Source organism: Bombus pascuorum, chromosome 6, assembly GCF_905332965.1.
Source record: "Bombus pascuorum chromosome 6, iyBomPasc1.1, whole genome shotgun sequence".
Classification (NCBI taxonomy): Eukaryota; Metazoa; Arthropoda; class Insecta; order Hymenoptera; family Apidae; genus Bombus; species Bombus pascuorum.
The window spans coordinates 18,153,667-18,171,677 of NC_083493.1; the positions used below are offsets into that span (position 1 = coordinate 18,153,667).

The following is an 18,011-nucleotide window of genomic DNA, read 5'->3' on the forward strand; positions in this document are numbered from 1 at the left end:
TATCTAAATTTCACCGTTTCACCATCGAATATTTTTTAGCAGATTTTGTAAAAAAATTTGTTTTTATCGATTATTATTGCTTCTTATTGCACAGCCAATTATTAGTTAGCGAATAACTTGTAAAGGGCAATATCGCGTACACGCGTCAAACACGAAAGGATTAAAATATTACACATCCACCATAGAAAGAAAGATAGTTGAATTTAATCAACCGTCGATGCTTATTTACTCTTTTAGAGTTTGTCTGTTACCGAACAGAGAATTACACGTGAAAACCCGGCTGTATAGAGGCAGTCCGTCGCCCAGCTATCAAGAGAACTTTTTGTTCCCTCTGGACGATGGTCCCACCGGAAGAACTCTTCTCGTCGAAGTATGTTATTTTAATTAAAGTAATTCGAAATATGTAAAATGCTTGATAAGCGATATTATCTGCATGGGAAATTTTTAAGGTATTTTCTGACGAGACCAGTATAGGCGATGGAACATCCCTCATCGGAGAAGCTAGGTTACGTCTAGGACCCGCCTCAAGAGCACCTGCAACTACGTGGTTACCACTTCTAGGATCAGCTTTGCCCACGCCAAGACTTGGAGAGTTGATGTTCTCTTTGAGTTACTTGCAAACGGCTGAAAGACTCACCTTGGTGGTTGTGAAGGCTAGAAATTTACATGGTGTCAGTGCCGTGCCCGGTGATTTCTTCGTTAAGGTAATAAAGTGCTCGTTTCTCGTTGTAATCTCGACGTACGCACCGAAGCGTGTCTAACAAGTAACGAGAGAGACTGACCCTGTAGAAATGTTACGTCATACGTCATTTAACGAAAAACGTACATTGTCCCCTTCAAAGAAAGAAACAAATAAGATTTATTATATTATATTATATAAATTAAACATTTTCAAAATTAAACAGGTTAACTGAAATTATTGTAATCACGTATGATCCATACTGATACCGATTAATCGTTGAACGATGCATTTATGTTTATGTTCCAAAGGTTTACTTGCTACAACAAGGCAAGAAGATCCACAAGAAGAAGACATCTGTGAAAAAGGGAGAAGAAAGTCCAATCTTCAACGAGGCAATTATCTTTAACGTACCCAGTCATATTCTGCAGGTTTCGAATAATTTTTAATTATCAAATTTGTTAGGTATCGTGAGAAAGATACATGCCAATTTCTTCAACCTGATTTCAGAACATACAGATAAGGCTAACCGTAGCGGAAGTAAACAATGAACAGGGTGTAAATTCGAAGCCGTACTCCGTCGGACACGTTATCGTGGGACCTACGTCAGCAGGACGAGCATTCGTCCATTGGAGACAAATGTTGGCTGCTCAAAGACGCCCTGTCGCCATGTGGCATCCGCTCAGAAAATGAAAGGATCGCGTAGGATGTTGTTGGCAAAGCAAATATATAATAGAACGAAAATCTGCACGGATTTAAAGTATACTGGGAGAACGGTAGGATTACGTAGACACGGTGTTGTAGCGAGTCATCCTGACATTCGTCCGAGTTTTCAGCCGTTCACTTTTAAAAAGCATTAGGTACTTTCCCATGCTTCAACGATTTTCTTTGAAATTAGAGCAACATTGCGAATTACGATATAGAAATTTCAATCTTTCAAATAGGACAATTCTGATAAGTATTTTCGATTTTCGAGGTCTTCCTATTTTTGAGAATATTCCCATTCAAGAGAAAAAACGAGCTCGAGAAGGAAACGAAGTTACGTTTTTTCCAAATAGACCGTTCGAAACTGCGCGATCTTTTAGAATAACCCAATAATACACGATATTAATTAATAGTCTATTTTCATTGACAAAAAGAATATAGAAGAGAGAAACCTAGATGATTTTGTTGTTACGTTGCTCGACCTTCGAAAGAAACGATCACGTACAATTCGTTGGATTTATTGTATATAAATTCATGAATTTACAGGGTGCTGACAAACTTAAGGCCTCAATGCGAAAGATTTTTTTATTCACGTTACAGTTACTTGTAAGTATTTTACCGAATGTCCAGCTTTCTCTCTTTAACCGTTCTCCTCTATGCTGTAACAAGGAAGCGCACTCATAAACGTGTGGCGACACGTTGCAAACAGAAACATGACAATTCAACAAAATCCTACAATTCATCGTTTTCGATTTGATGGTATAAAATTCTCAATGTCAAACTCGTATCCTATTCTACATGTACTAAGTGGATGTACATGATATGTTGTTTCGTCTAATGATAAGATTCGAATCGACGGCTCCGTGATTAAAGCTCGCACGGTTTGCTCCAACGTGATGAATCACGACGCAAGGTTACCGTTAAAATGCAAGGTAAACAAGCAAAATTGTAAGAAACGCGAGAATCAATCGGGATGTAACACGGAGCTGACATCAATCATTTCAGACTGATATATCGATATCAAAAGTCATCGTCAAGCACAAATCGCTGTAGGTTCTAAATGAATCCATATCGTTCTCCGTACCGTGTGTCCCTCCACGAGGAAGGTTCGAACGAACTTTGTGACGTGACCGCCAGGTTCTCGCTACGAGGCTCAAACATTTGTATCGAGATACAATCCTACACGGCCGGCGAATGTCAAGAGCCAAGGAATATCCTTTTTGCCTTTATTCGTCTGATTCATTGCACGAGTGAATTAAACAACAAATTGCATACGAAATTATGCACGAACCAACCCGTACGAATTAGCGATGGCATTAAAAAAACGTGTTTGCTCTTCTCTTCTTTCTCAGTATTCTTTTCCTTTGCAAAGGAATACACGTATAATTAAACCGATACATTTTTGACAAGCTTAATCGAACCTTCCTTACGCGTATAAAGAAATGTCCACCAGAGACATTATTCTGTATGTATTCCGTATGTACCTATGTTGATATTAGTTAGAATGCAGTTTATTTCTTTTTCGAGAGAAAAACAACTACCCTTTTCCACGTCGGATAATCATCGTGTTCTTTACACGCCAGGATTATTTGTCAGTTTTTGTACGATACTTGTAAGAAAAAAGAAAACATGTTTTCTTTTCCTTTTCCTTTTTTTTTTTTTCGCGCCTCTATTCTGGCGTATCGATGTAATCTTGTTCGTTGTTCGTTGAATGACTGGCTACATAATTACAGAGGAATAAAAGAAATTGAAAACGAAAAACAAAAAACAAAAAAAAAAAAGAAAAAAAGAAAAAAGAAAGAAAAGGGCAAGTAAAAGAAACAAGAAATGTTGCGCCGCAATTAAAAGATTCGTTGCGACGTTGAAAAATTTATGAACGATGGAAGCTCTGTTTCAGGGTTTTATCAAGATGTAAATGTTGTTGTTCCCAATGAACTGTTAATGTTTGTAAAGAGTTTATTAACGACGTACTCGACGTGCAGAGCATTCTTTTCCAAACGTGAACGATCGATCGCAATTCTTGATTATATTCTTCTCTCCTCTAACGACCAGCGATCATCCTTTTCATATTTCTTCTTCTTCTGTTCCTTCTTTCTTCTCGGACAGTCTGTCCATCTCTTTTTGTTATTTCATTCCGACGATCAAATGGTTAACCTCGATTCCTTTCTCCTCTTTCTTGTTCGCGTTCGCGTTCGCGTTCGCGACAGTACCTGGCACATGATCGAAATACACCATCTTCAAGCAATGCTTAGTCGATTCAAATCTGTTGCCGGTTGTTTATACGTGCACGGTACAGTTCATAAAAGAAATCTTACGTCGACTTGATCCTACAAAATTTGCACCATTACGATTCCATCGAGCGTTCGAGGTTACGATAATACTCGATTATTCCTGACATAATTGGACGCGTTATCATTTGGTGGGAATTATTTGTGCGGAATATCATTGAGATTAGGAGAAGGTACGAAAACAATTATTCTTGTGATTTGACATGAAAAGTGAATATTTTATTAAAATGATTTTCTTCGTCGTTAGTGTTAATTGATATTATCGTCGTGATTGGATGATGCGTGCTGTTCGAAATACAGAAGAAAGTTCATGGAAATGTTAATTTATAATTGACGATACGTTTATAGATCCGACAGAAATGGAAAACCACGCGATACTTCGACTAACGGGATCGTTAACGCAAATCGAACGAATTAGATAGCCTTTCGGACCTCATAGTCTATTCTACTATACCTATAAATTTTGTACCTCTTCGTACACGATAAAATTTAACAAACCTAACTCTTCGTATTACACGTACACATTACGCATACGCCACGTGTATATATACATATAAAACATCTATATATATGTATAGTTACATTACGAGAGAATTTTACACTCTATATTATACATTTTTTGTCATAAATTGCCGACTATTTAAATCCATACTTATGAACTTATTCAGGATATTTTCTATCGCTAACTTACTATGGGACTAATATCGCTGAACTCTCATTAACTCCATAACTATATTTGTAAATTATCCATCGTGAACGATATGTATCTCTGCATCGTTTCATACAAAGTGGTCAGCGAGAACGATTCTGATTAATTATTACGTGCATACCTCGATCTTCAAACTTGAACGGCTTTTAATGCCGATGAAATTAACTATCAACAATCGACTCACGAAAAAATATTGAGTATTTCTTCATTCTTCAAAATTCAAAAAAACCGTACAAAATCAAGAGAGAGCATTCGCGGATAAAAGACCGAGTCAAATCAATCGATTCCTCTTATCCTTCAAATACAACTCGTAGATAGCTCTTAATGAAAAGAAAAAAAAAAAAAAAAAAAAGGAAAAGAAAAGAAAAGACGAAAAAAAAGAACGAGAGAGAAAAGAAGGGAAGAAAATGACTCGACGCGACGAAGCTAAATCAATTGGATCGTCCTCGCGTACTCCACTTTGTACTCATGAAACCGTACGTAGTACGTATGTATAATCTGTATACATGTAAGTCAAATTACCATTCAAAACACTGTTGTATATCAGCACAAAACTGATCTTTTATTCTTAATACCAACGTGGCGCACACGCGCCCGCACACACACGTAGGTGGAATTGTTCACGTACGTCTGTCTGCGCCCGTGTACGCATATGTTACGGATACGTATTACTAAGTTTTACTGTTAAAAACTGGAATACATTGAACGTATGGCGCAGAACGATGAGACAGGGAGAGAACAATATTGAAGGCATTCAATAGCTTGCTTCTCGTTTACCAGAATTTAGTTTTGTCAGGGGCTAGCTATAGACGAAATTAAGAGAAACAGAGCGAACGAGAATAAAAGAGAGCGAGCGTAGAGTTGGAGCGGGAGCGCTAGAGGGACGGGGGGACAGAGAGAGAGAGAGAGAGAGAGAGAGTGAGAGTGACAGAGAGAGAGAGAGAAAGGAGCATGCAAGAGACAAGAGAAAATGAAAGTGAGAGAACGTGGACAAAGGAGAGAATGTAAAGAGAACGCAAGGAAAGAATAGCGTGAAAGATAAGATAAGAACGAACGATCATCGGATAGGGGAAAGAAGGGAAAAAGGAGTGATGATGACAATAATAATGCCAATGCGATTCGTACTGCAAACGATACAGAGTTAACCACCTAAATAATAGAACTCGCCGATATGCATACATGTATGTGTGTCTTAAAATAAGTTTCATTAGTTATTCAAAGAGTACTTTCTTATACTCTTGCTTAATTACGCGCGAGTTCAATTCAATATTTTACATTGTTAATAAGTTCTATACACAGAATGTTCTATCTTGAAACATTCGATGTTTGTATAAACGTTATCATTTATTTTATCACGCCGATATAATAATATTTTCTCGCGGCACAGCTCGTATCTTACGTTCTTTAGGATATTCTTGATTTATATTCTAGATATTGTATCGTTAATCACGTATAAAATTTTTATTAATCAGAAAATCAGGATTCGCGAGGAAAGGAATTACGATGCCTTATAATTTAGAAATCGCGATCAGAATTGTAGGACGAATCGCAACGCGTAGCCGTTGCATGAGCGTATATGATTCATACAAAAATACTATAAAGTTTAAATTGTTTTATATTTTTGTTACGCCTCTCTGTGATATAATAAGGGCACATTCACCTCACCCTGTATATGCATTGGTCTTTGTATCTTATCGACTAAGGTGAAACTTTATGAAGAATAATCCTTGCCAAGCCCTTCCTAATTATATTTCGGATTATGCTCGTGCGTACCGTCGCCAGATTAAAAAACCGAATCAAAAACCGTGCAAATTTAAACGATTATAAAAACATTCGAGCAATTTGCTGACGCTATCCTGTTTAAATGAACTTAAGGGAATTGTTAAAGCGTTTATGTACTTCGACAGACGCTGAATCGTTTAAAATAACCATATATGAAGTATTATTGGTAATGATTTTTTCAACGATCCATACCAATAAATGTTTTAATTTACTAATGATTTTAATAATTATTGTTTTATCGATGTGTTAAGGAAAGAACAGTTACAAAGAAATTAATTAATCAATTTAATTATTAATTTCATTTGCTATTATTCAGTTTACAGTAGAGGAGTAAACAGAACGAATGTAAACGAAAGCTTAGCAAAATCAATTCCGATAAAGTAATTTTCATTTATTCTGCCTGCAATTACTCGTTTCTAAACGAAATCTAAAAATAAATTTTATACCCATATATCATTAAATAGTTCGATTCGATCGTGCGTGTGTAATTTTGCTCTTCAGTTTTTACGATCTCTTCATGTTACATTTAAAAGTATAGATTCATTGAGCGGAAAATGTATATGGAAATTTGTATAGATTTAAAATTATTAATTTTAATAATAGTAACATATCCCTTAAGATAATAAGGTACGTTCGAGCTTGTGCTTGTGAAAGGTATAACGTGTATCGTTACACATTACATTATGCTATATTAATTATAAACAAACGAAAAACAACCTTACGCTAAAACCTGTGAAAAAATATATTACAAATGAAAAGGTTAATCACTATACACAATCGTGTAATGTAACAAGTACACGGTGAATCACGTACTATTAACTATACATACATGATCATTGTTAATCATGGTTGCGATTCTATTTACACGATTCGTTTACTGAATAAATTCCAAACAAATATATTTAAAGTAACAACTAATGTCATCTATTCCGTGATTATCACCTTGAATTCCTCTATAAATTTTTGTCTAATATATCTATATATAAGTTTGCAAGTTGTCCTAATTTCAATCTTTAAATTACTTAAAACGAAGTGGATATTTTAAATTACATAAAATTGCGATTATCAGTACCAATTACATAGTCGAGAGCAAAAAGCTTACAAAATAAAATCAATTGTTACATTAACTATCAAATTTATGGTATTCTCCTATTAGGAAACGCGTAGATAAACAGAACATAAAATATATCAACGATTTAGCGTTAGAGTGATGGTAAATTGTAACGAAATCGAAGGACATCTTGCGGTTAGAATACGTCAAAATTGCCAGTAAGACAGTTTATGCCCGAGATAAACTGTTTTCTACGTGTCTTTGTAACACTCTTGATTCTGCATCTTAATCATTAAGAATAATGAATAGATTTGAATACGCTGATTCTCGACTTCTTCCGAATGAAATTTATATAAGACGCGATGTTAGCATATGCATATACGATGGTGATATCAAGGTATGTATATTAATCGTAACATCAAAGTAAAACATAACCTTCAACTCTTTGACAGACAAATTTTGAAAGTGGTGAATTAGTACTTACCAGCCACAGATTTCTTTGGGGAAGACCTGGTGATATATCACGCGGTCATACATGCCTTTCGTTATCCCTTCGTCATATAGTTTTCTTCGAGGAAGAAATTCCTGGACCATTTTCCTTTGGACGCAGTAAAAAAGTTGTTATACACCTTTCTGAGGCTCCGATCGGTATATTACAATTATTAGAAGAATATATTTGTAAATCAAGCTACATAATAATGCTGATACTACAAATGTACTTTGCTTTACAGATAAAATGCCTGGCCCGTTGGATAATAGCGTATGCAACTATATTAAATTCTCGTTTAAAGAAGGTTTGGATCCAAATTTTCATACACATTTGTCCGACGCTATTATGAGACGAATTTGGGAATTTACACCTATCGTGCCTCTGGAACATCCTGATAGCAACACAAAAAACAACAGAGACATTAATAAGCCTCTGCCGCAAATAAAGACACGAACCGGTATCATAGGTATTGAAAGAAGCCTTCAGGAACAACAGAAAGCAACAGACGAAAGCATATCAATGGCTTTTCAAGATCTTAAGAAGCTCATGGAAGTAGCCAAAGACATGGTTTCCATTTCAAAAACCATCTCGGCAAAAATACGGGTGAATCTCAACAAGATTACTTTGTAAAATTGACATTCATAATCAAAGACCATTGCAGGAGAGACAAGGAGACATCACAGAGGATGAAACGGTTAGATTTAAGTCCTATTTAATGAGTCTTGGCATTGATGACCCTGTTACCAGAGATGCGTATAAAAGTAGTAACGAATATTTCAAGCAATTGGCGAAACAACTTGCAAATATTTTAGAAGAGCCAATTAAAGTTAATATTCTCCTAATAATCGTTACTAAATTTATAATACGTGATAGATATTTAAGTAATTTCATTCCGCAGGAAGTTGGGGGAATGATAACATTAACAGATGTTTATTGTCGTGTAAACAGAGCTAGAGGCTTGGAACTTCTTTCACCGGAAGATATACTGAATGCCAGTAGACAATTAGCATCTTTAGGTTTACCTATAGTATTGAGAGTGTTTGATAGCGGAGTTATGGTTCTTCAGTCTCGATCGCACGATGATAATGTCATAGTTGATGTTATAGCAGATCTAGTAAGTAAATACATTCGAACAGTTTTCGTATAAAACTTAACTTTATTTATTTTTTACAGATAAAAGAAAGAGGATCTCTAACGGCAGAAGAACTTGCTCAATCGGAGGGTATATCAGTCCTTTTAGCGCGCGAGAGACTGTTAGTGACAGAAAAAAGAGGGAAAGCATGTAGAGACGACACGATCGAAGCTTTAAGATTTTATCCTAATTTATTTTTGGAAACAAATGATTAACACTGCCAATTTACTCACTGCCATCATATGTATTGCTTTCATGATGTAAAACATAACTTAAAATCTCCTATATTCTTTATGCTTTCACATATAGAATTGCATTGTTTTGCAATATAAAATGAATCAAAACTAAATATTAAGCATTGCCACATATGCTATGCCAACGATGCATCGATTTGAAAGGGAAACAAAATCTATAATGTATTCTTTGAAATCAATACTTATTTTAATCAGAAATAATTTTTGTAAATGACCGAATATGAGTAACTTATAAATGTTACATTGAAACCAGTAAAATATAATCATTAAGAATTCTTTATAAGAGTATGTACAGAAGTTAGTATATTATTCAATATATGTGTACGCATTTGTAAATAAATATTTTAATTGTTGCAATAACTCGAAATACTGTTTGCGAATTCGAGTGAATAAACCCGGAAATAACGAGCATAAGTAAGTGAGATATATCGATGATCACAGATTATAATGCACGTATAAATGTAACGCGTACTTATCGATGACACTCCGATGACAGCCGTGAAACTAATTTTCAAGGCTGGTAGAAATAACGATGACATTCTCGCGAATGTAGAATAAATACCAAATCAAATATCTGCTTTCGTTCGTCAACGAATTATCAGAACAACTTAGAAAAATTAGGCTTAACTTGCAACTTTAGTGACATATATTTAGTGGTTTTAACAAGTTGGTAGTAATATAAATTATTATAAACTGTTTATAAGCATTGATGTACAATTATAAGAGGATCACAGTCATGAATTGGTCGTAAATAAGAATAATTACGAGGTAATATCTGCACCGTAACAGATATTAAAAGTTATTGAAAATACTGGTTATTTAAGAATTCTGTGTACAAGTTAGCGAAAAATAAACTAGGGACATAGTGTCTAATTCTTCCACCGTGTGAAATCAATTTTTTTTAAGACGTTAATCTCTCAAGTGAGGATTGGTCGATACAAAAGTGGAAATTAAGATATTAATTTGATAAGTTTACTACAAAAATGCGAAATTGTTTATGAAAATCAGCAATTAACTAATAATTAGTAGCCAATGGTCGAACCCGTTGCAATACATCACGTGATCATTCTCGTTCATTCGCACACTTCACAACTCACTCGACTCGTTCGACAAACTTTACAATTTTGGTTTAAGGCTAGAATTAGGAAATGATACTTTTATCGCGGTATAAGAAGCATTGTCTACGGTTGTGATGTCACAGCGATATGATTGAGTGATTCTCTTGAAGTTCGGAACACGTTATATTTCTTTTTTATCACAAACGATGTAAATGTTAATAATATTTATACGTTATTGAGCGTGTTCGTTATACCTCTAAGAAAATAAAACTCACTTGACGTACAAAATGGCTTTACCTCCAAACTACAAGCAAGTGGCAATGGCTACTTCAAATATTGTTGCATCTAATCGTAAGTGTTGTTAACCTTAAATTGTTTAATTATATTAAATACCGTTTTTCCTTTATCATCTGTACATATTGAAAAAAGAAAAAGAAAAAGGTTATATATATATAATAATATATATATAATATAATATAATTATATATATATTATATATAATATAATATATATATAATATATATAATATAATATATATAATATAATATATAATATAATTATATATATAATAATAATTACATTTCAGAGAGACTCAGAGCCTCTGGTGGAAGTAGTAGCAGTTCAACTAATAGCGTAAGTAAATTTCTTATGCAAACGAATTTATACACGTTTCAAAATGTAAAACTAATTTTTATAACAATCTGTAGAAAGATGCGCAAAGCCCGTTCATTCAAACGCCTCATAGTCATCCAGGATTTACACCACAAAAAGTTGGGAAAAATACAAACGTACGTACCTTTTAAATATATAATATGAATATTTAATAGAATCATGTTGAAATTGTAACACTACTTTTATAAATTTATCAAAATTTTATTTCATGTTAATATCGAGTAGGCTGATTCTCGTATGCCTAAACCACCCAAGCCACCAGAGAAACCTCTTATGCCTTATATGAGATATAGTAGAAAAGTTTGGGATCAAGTGAAAGCTCAAAATCCAGAATTAAAATTATGGGAAATAGGAAAGATTATTGGACAGATGTGGAGAGATTTACCAGAGGAGGATAAAACAGAGTTTATCGAAGAATATGAAGCTGAAAAGGTAAAGATCATGTATATGGGTACTACTTTTATACAACTGTAAAACTAGATATTAATACTACTTGAATCTCAATAGGTTGAGTATGAGAAAAGTTTAAAAACTTATCACAATTCGCCTGCGTATTTAGCTTACATCGCAGCTAAGAATAGAGGAAAATCTGGTAAATATTTTACATTAGTAAGTAAATAAGTACACTACTTATTTATATTACATTCTTAGTACAATATATCGTTATTTTTATCATAGCATTGTGCGCCGCACAACAAAATAATGATGATCGAGAAAGTCATGAACGTTCTTCAGGCAGTACCAAAGGACAAGCAGCGCAAGATAGAAGAATAGATATTTTACCTGCAGAAGATGATGATGGTATATAAATTTATATAATTCGGACAAGTAAAGGTTGTATAAATGATGTTATTTTGCAGATCAAGATGATGGATATTCCGTAAAACACGTTGCTTACTCTAGATATACTCGAAATCATCGTCTTATTAACGAGATATTTAGTGATACCGTAGTTCCGGATGTTCGCTCGGTTGTTACTACACAACGAATGCAAGTATTACGCCGTCAAGTACAGTCTTTAACAATGCATCAGGTATATACATACAATAAAAGAGAGGCTAATTTCTAATTAAATCGATATAATATATATTATTTTAGTTGCTATATCGTGGCATTGTATGTTACAGAAAAAGCTCGAAGCTGAATTGCAACAAATAGAAGAAAAATTTGAAGCAAAGAAACGTAAATTTATCGAGACAAGCGAAATATTTCAAGAAGAATTGAAGAAGGTAGATTATCATTTTTAATAAGATATGTTCCATTAATTATTATTTGAAAATTTATTCAAATACCGAAGCCAAACATGCCTCTTTTAGCATTGTAAACCAGCTGTAGATGAAGAAACATTCAATAAGATGGTGGAACGACAATACGAAGCGCTTAGGCGAGATAGATTAAAAGGTGCAGAAGAAAATCGCTCGGATGGACCTGCATCCAGCGAATCAACTCCAAATTCTACTCCTACTCCAACTCCTGCTCCCATTAACGATGAAACACCATCCGATGTAAGTACTATCTGTAACAATTGCTATTATTGATGCACAAGTATCGTTACGCATTCCTATTTCCTTGTAGGTTCCTGATCACGATGCAATAGATAAAAAAACAAATGGAACTGAAAAACTTAATAATGAAATTAAAAAGGAAACATCCTCACCACCGTATATTGAAAATAAAACGGAACCTTCATCAGCTCAAGGAAATTCTAATCAACATACATCCAATTCTGGAATGTACAGTGGAACTATTAGCCCACTACAGCAGCAGCAACAACAACAACAAACTCCGCCGCCGCCGCCGCCACCACCACCATCAGCAGCACAACAGCAGCAGCAACAGCAACAACAACAACAACAACAACCACCGTCTTCACAACCGCAATCGCAACAACAGCAGCCACCACCACCACCACCAACTCAACATCATCAACAACCACCATCAATTCAACATCAACAGCAACCACCACCACCACCACCACCAACTCAACATCAACAGCATCCACAACAACAACAACAACAGCAACCTACGCAACAATCACAACCATCTTCCTTACAATCACAACAACCTACTATTGCTACTACTACTACTACTACCACCACGACTACTGCTGCTGCTGCTGCTACTACTACTACTACAGTAGCAGTTTCTGCTAACGCTAATGCACCTGCAAATGCAAATGCAACTGCGAATACGCCGAATATGCCCCCTGTTTCTTCGCCAGCTCCTCCTATACAACATAATCCTCATCAACAAGGAATGTTAGCTAATCACTCAATACCGCCTCATCAAGGAACCCAGGGAACACAGGTGCTTCCACCTCAAGGACCAGTTTCTAATCCACATACACCGCAAATGATTCCACCGAATCAAGGCTACAGTCAGCAATATCAACCAGGACCTACTCAGCAGGCACAAAATGTTCCACTAGCTCCAAGACCTCCTCATCCATCCTATGCTTATTCTCAGCAACAACCATATCATCAACCATATCCTCAATACGCACATCCGTATTACCATCAACCATATTCGCAATATTCACCACATACTATGGGCCGTCCTCACGCCCATGGTCCTCACAGCCCGCACAGTCCTCATTATCATCCACAATCTCCCCATGCCGTTGCCGAAAATAATACTACTAATAACAGCGTACCGGGTTCAAGCACCGCTTCCGCACCAACTTCCGATGCTAGTAATTCATCTTATTCTCCAGCATCGGGACATTGTGAAAATGAACGTTCCGTTCCTTCAGAAAATCAAGAAGGCCAAGCAGATATTAAATCAGGATCTGGTTAATTATTTTTTATAACTACTATTCTAGCATACTATTCTATCTATTCCCTTATAGATTTCCCTTGATTTTATGTAAACTGTAAAATTACATTTAAATAATATCGATGCGTTTAAACAGTTATAATAAATTTGTCATATACATTCACTTTGTACAATAAAGATACATTGCCAATCTTTCGTTTTTATTCATGAGAGTAATATCGTAATTGGAATTATCACTTCACAGCACATCTCATAATATAATATATATACAATATATATTCATAAATGTTACAAAGTGCATTCGTACAACGATAAATATATCCGTATAATACACCTTGGGCAATGTACATCAGTCTTCTATTTCACAGATTTCATTTGCCAAAGTCCATCGTTTAGGTAATGACAATTTTCTATGCCTATTCCTTTGTTCACCTTAACTCTGTAAATTACATTGTTATAACGTACGGAGCAGTCTTCATATTTTTCACACATTCTACACTGGGTTTCTTTTACTTACATATCATCTGTTGACAATGTAGTAACACCCACAGCTAAAGCATGTTGCTTGCCCTCTGCCATAACAGCCTATATTTCAAGTTAAGAATTTAATATACTCGATTAATTTTAGAAACTGGTATACAACATCATTCTAGTTATTTCAACAAAGGATACAACGACTGTTCCCTTTTCTACGGGTGTCATCTTTGCACCTTTCGACGTTAAACCAGGACACATAATGTTAGCTCCACTGAGAACGAACCTGATAGCACCTTTATCAACTTGTTCCATTGGTAAAAAAAATGGGTCTAGAATGAAATTAAATTTCGTGTCGAAGCAAAATAAATTATAAAATACAGCAATACTTTGTTTGAAATTAACTTTCTATTAATCAAACTTTGTTTCATCATACTTATCGTAGAAAGATATCGCTTACATTTGTGTAACAATCTTAAAGTAGGCATCCAAGGTCCTTCACGTTGACGAAAGAACAGAAGATCTCCTGCCGCATTTACTATAATCTCTATATGGTCGTGACTAATCACAAAATAAACATAAACAAAATCACCTAATACTGAATGTGAAATCCATTACTTTTGAGAAAGCTTACCATTTTATAATTCGAAAAGCATCTTTCTTTGGAACAATAGCATCTATATGACCGTCTAAGTGAGGATAAAGCTCCAAAAGCTTCGAACGAATTCCTTTTTGAACCGATGATTTCAATTGTTGTATACCAGAAACGCTGTCTTTTTCGTCGAATCTAATAAGATATCGAGAGCAATATCATTATATTATTATCGTTAGGTTATGTTCTTATAAGAGACAGAACGTCATACATACTTTTTAAACATTTTTCTCCCCTTTATAAAGTAATATCGAACGTTGCAGAATTAGCGTATCAGTGTACAAAAAACTACATTCAATTACTTATTAATTCTTGATGTCAATTTTAATTTTTCAAAAGTTCAAACGTTAACCGGTATATGCCAACGCGTGAATATCAAGCTACAGTACTACATAAATACAAATGCCGATCAATGCATGTACATTGACACGTACGTGTATATATATATATAAAATCGTGAAATATAATTATACGAGGGAAAGTTAGCTTTTTTTTTTACGTAGAAGAATATTATAGAATGTAAGAATGTAATATCTTAGATTTACACTTATTTCGAATTTTACTGACTACTGTAATTACATACTTGCTGGTTATAAATTTTCAAAATTTCACTTTCCTAAGGGTCTAGTTAGGAAATAGTAGTGGCTCTGCTAAAACTATATGGAAGACTATAGGGAAATAAGACTATGTCGTCGCGATAGGATAGAACAAGGAAGATACGTTGATCGGGTCTTTTATACGGGTTAAATTTAAATTTCGAAAGTACCGGAATAGTTTATTGTAAACGGGGAGTGGTGGACGATCTAAGCTCTACGTAGTTCATGACCGACATTTTGTCCGCGGTGACTTTCCACTCTGTCTTACGAGCGTATTTTTGACAGTTGCGGAATTTTCCCCGTATGGTGGGAGGTGCGTAAGATACTTTTGTATCTGGAAGTTTAGCGTAAAGGTATGTCGATCGCTGATCGACATAGCCATAAAAGGGTTAAGATAAATATAATAGGCGAATAATAGGTAATTCTAGCTGTCATATTATAGGTTATAGGTTATACCGGTTTGTTTCCTTTAGTATAAATTGGCGGCGAATATGTTTATACGATCCATTTGGAGAAGTGGGCTGTGGCGAGTGGAATGACGACGAGGAGCAGCAGGAGGACTAACGAGAAGAAGGAAAACAGCTTGTTTAATCGCTGACAATGAGAAATCTCTTGAATATCTCTGATTGTTTAACACCTTAACTGATTTCACAGTAACGTCATCGACTGCCGATAGGTTTTTTGTTCCTTTTTGTTCAAACTAATTGATGGTCGAAAACGAGTATCAAAAATGTGTGAATTTACCCTTAGTTTGTAGAAACTATTAAAATGATAAAAATGGATATCGTATCGAATCGTTAAAGACCCGAATTTACGATAAAAATTAAGAAATTGTTCAATTTGATTTTGTTATAATGGAAAAAACGCTTTCTGCTATATCAAAAAATCGTTACCGTTCGATTGACATCCCGACAATTTGTAAAGTTATACATCATAAGGAACACGCAAGTCACGCGCGAGCTCTTTCGTGCTTGAACTCTCTGAGAGTGAACATCGAAAAAGAACTGAAATATAAGGTAAATAAACAAAAAATATTAACAATAACATTGAACTAGTAATTGATAACATCTAAACTGTTAATTTTCAACACTTAATCTATTAATTTATAACATTTAAGCAATTAATTTATAACATTTAACCCATTAATTTATAACTCTTAAACTATTAATTTACAACATTTCAGCCGTCGATTTCTAACATTTAGGCCCGTTGAAGTGATCGCCACTTCTAAAAAAAACTCTACATCTGGTCTTCGGTTTCTCAAGCACCCAGGTCATCGATAGCGCGTAGACAAAAGAATGCGTCGATGACAGACCATAAGCGGTACACGTGCGACGTTGCTTTCGGCGGTCCTTTTGGTCTCAGGGTACATTGCTAGCGCGAGGATCTGGATCGGCTTACATTGTATTCCACACTTTGAACTTTAATATTCACAATATATATACTTACAATACCTTATAATTTAACCACGCGTTTCTTTAATTCCACATACACCGAATAACCTTAACAAGGCCAATAATTTATTACATTTTAGCTATTAGTTTATTACATTTATGCCATTAATTTATAATATCCAAGCCATTAATTTGTAACATTCAAGCTATTAATTTATAACTCTTAAACTATTAATTTATAATACTTCAGCCGTGAATTTCTAACATTTCAGGCGTCCATTTCTAATATCTATACTATTAATTTATAACATATCAGCCATCAATTTCTAACATTTATACTAGTAATTCATAACATTTAAGCTATCAATTTATAACTCTTAAACAATTCTGCGATATTCAAAATCGTTGGAGAGCCTTCCACAACGATCTGGAGGGTTGGAAAACCATTCTATGTGGTTGGAAATCGTTGGAGAGCCTTCCACAACGTTGTGGAGGTTTGGAAAACCATTCTACGGGGTTGGAAATCGTTGGAGAGTCTTCCACAACGATCTGGAGGGTTGGAAAACCATTCTACGGGGTTGGAAATGGTTGGAGAGCCTTCCACAACGATCTGGAGAGTTGGAAAACCATTATACTGGGTTGGGTATCGTTGTGGACGCTTCCACAACGTTGTGGAGGGTTGGAAAACCATTCTACGGGGTTGGAAATGGTTGGAGAGCCTTCCACAACGATCTGGAGAGTTGGAAAACCATTATACTGGGTTGGGTATCGTTGTGGACGCTTCCACAACGTTGTGGAGGGTTGGAAAACCATTCTACGGGGTTGGAAATGGTTGGAGAGCCTTCCACAACGTTGTGGAGGGTTGCAAAACCATTCTGCGGCATGGGAATTCGTTGGAGAGTCTTCAACAACGTTGTGGAGGGTTGCAAAACAATTCTACGGGGTTGGAAATCGTTGGAGAGCCTTACACAACGATCTGGAGTGTTGGAAAACCATTCTACGGGGTTGGAAATGGTTGGAGAGCCTTCCACAACGTTGTGAAGGGTTGGAAAACCATTCTACGGGATTGGAAATGGTTGGAGAGGCTTCCACAACGTTGTGGAGGGTTGGAAAATCAATCTGCGGGATTGGAAATCGTTGGAGAGTCTTCCACAACGATCTGGAGGGTTGGAAAACCATTCTACGGGGTTGGAAATGGTTGGAGAGCCTTCCACAACGTTGTGGAGGGTTGGAAAACCATTCTACGGGATTGGAAATGGTTGGAGAGCCTTCCACAACGTTGTGGAGGGTTGGAAAACCA

The 18,011-nt window shown here is 35.5% G+C and overlaps 4 protein-coding genes across 5 annotated transcripts in view; 3 read left to right on the forward strand and 1 right to left on the reverse strand.

Moving 5' to 3' along the window:
* The window catches only part of LOC132908158 (uncharacterized), a 58,990-nt gene extending 51,909 nt beyond the window's left edge, over positions 1 to 7,081 (forward strand). Inside the window, exons 11-14 of the mRNA XM_060961866.1 lie at positions 238 to 370; positions 450 to 704; positions 991 to 1,110; positions 1,190 to 7,081. Coding sequence (XP_060817849.1) covers positions 238 to 370; positions 450 to 704; positions 991 to 1,110; positions 1,190 to 1,372 — 691 coding nt within the window. The 3' untranslated portion in view covers positions 1,373 to 7,081. The remainder of the gene's footprint in view (positions 1 to 237; positions 371 to 449; positions 705 to 990; positions 1,111 to 1,189) is intronic.
* A 291-nt stretch (positions 7,082 to 7,372) lies between these two features.
* LOC132908160 (vacuolar protein-sorting-associated protein 36) lies at positions 7,373 to 9,450 on the forward strand. 2 transcript variants are annotated; one of them, XM_060961869.1, is made up of 6 exons: positions 7,373 to 7,611; positions 7,667 to 7,862; positions 7,946 to 8,307; positions 8,366 to 8,398; positions 8,603 to 8,818; positions 8,878 to 9,450. In XM_060961869.1, the coding sequence occupies exons 1-6, from the start codon at positions 7,516 to 7,518 to the stop codon at positions 9,049 to 9,051; spliced, it is 1,077 nt and encodes a 358-aa protein (XP_060817852.1). In that variant the 5' UTR covers positions 7,373 to 7,515; the 3' UTR covers positions 9,052 to 9,450. The 2 variants fall into 2 exon arrangements, with proteins under 2 accessions (XP_060817852.1, XP_060817851.1); XM_060961868.1 differs by having other exon boundaries at positions 7,380 to 7,611; positions 8,366 to 8,530.
* A 736-nt stretch (positions 9,451 to 10,186) lies between these two features.
* On the forward strand, positions 10,187 to 13,798 carry LOC132908159 (uncharacterized). The gene is made up of 10 exons (XM_060961867.1): positions 10,187 to 10,499; positions 10,735 to 10,781; positions 10,856 to 10,936; positions 11,046 to 11,252; positions 11,328 to 11,412; positions 11,499 to 11,621; positions 11,681 to 11,853; positions 11,948 to 12,049; positions 12,137 to 12,325; positions 12,396 to 13,798. The coding sequence occupies exons 1-10, from the start codon at positions 10,436 to 10,438 to the stop codon at positions 13,614 to 13,616; spliced, it is 2,292 nt and encodes a 763-aa protein (XP_060817850.1). The 5' UTR covers positions 10,187 to 10,435; the 3' UTR covers positions 13,617 to 13,798.
* LOC132908161 (malignant T-cell-amplified sequence 1 homolog) lies at positions 13,755 to 15,282 on the reverse strand. Its single transcript, XM_060961870.1, has 6 exons — positions 14,937 to 15,282; positions 14,704 to 14,856; positions 14,530 to 14,630; positions 14,268 to 14,401; positions 14,113 to 14,180; positions 13,755 to 14,034 (listed from the first exon to the last, which is right to left on the reverse strand). The coding sequence occupies exons 1-6, from the start codon at positions 14,945 to 14,947 to the stop codon at positions 13,953 to 13,955; spliced, it is 549 nt and encodes a 182-aa protein (XP_060817853.1). The 5' UTR covers positions 14,948 to 15,282; the 3' UTR covers positions 13,755 to 13,952.
* Between the last annotated feature and the right edge of the window lie 2,729 nt (positions 15,283 to 18,011).

What these genes read in the sequence shown, in the direction of transcription:
- LOC132908160 (XM_060961868.1), top strand. Translation starts at nt 7,516, where the DNA reads ATGAATAGATTTGAATACGCTGATTCTCGACTTCTTCCGAATGAAATT. An exon ending in TATACGATGGTGATATCAAG is followed by an intron (nt 7,612 to 7,666) that starts GTATGTATATTA and finishes ACTCTTTGACAG; the next exon opens with ACAAATTTTGAAAGTGGTGA. An exon ending in TTGATGTTATAGCAGATCTA is followed by an intron (nt 8,819 to 8,877) that starts GTAAGTAAATAC and finishes TATTTTTTACAG; the next exon opens with ATAAAAGAAAGAGGATCTCT.
- LOC132908159 (XM_060961867.1), top strand. Translation starts at nt 10,436, where the DNA reads ATGGCTTTACCTCCAAACTACAAGCAAGTGGCAATGGCTACTTCAAAT. An exon ending in TAAGAATAGAGGAAAATCTG is followed by an intron (nt 11,413 to 11,498) that starts GTAAATATTTTA and finishes TTTTTATCATAG; the next exon opens with CATTGTGCGCCGCACAACAA. An exon ending in ACCTGCAGAAGATGATGATG is followed by an intron (nt 11,622 to 11,680) that starts GTATATAAATTT and finishes GTTATTTTGCAG; the next exon opens with ATCAAGATGATGGATATTCC.
- LOC132908161 (XM_060961870.1), bottom strand. An exon ending in TTTAAGATTGTTACACAAAT is followed by an intron (nt 14,402 to 14,529) that starts GTAAGCGATATC and finishes ATTTCATTCTAG; the next exon opens with ACCCATTTTTTTTACCAATG. An exon ending in TAGAAAAGGGAACAGTCGTT is followed by an intron (nt 14,181 to 14,267) that starts GTATCCTTTGTT and finishes CTTGAAATATAG; the next exon opens with GCTGTTATGGCAGAGGGCAA.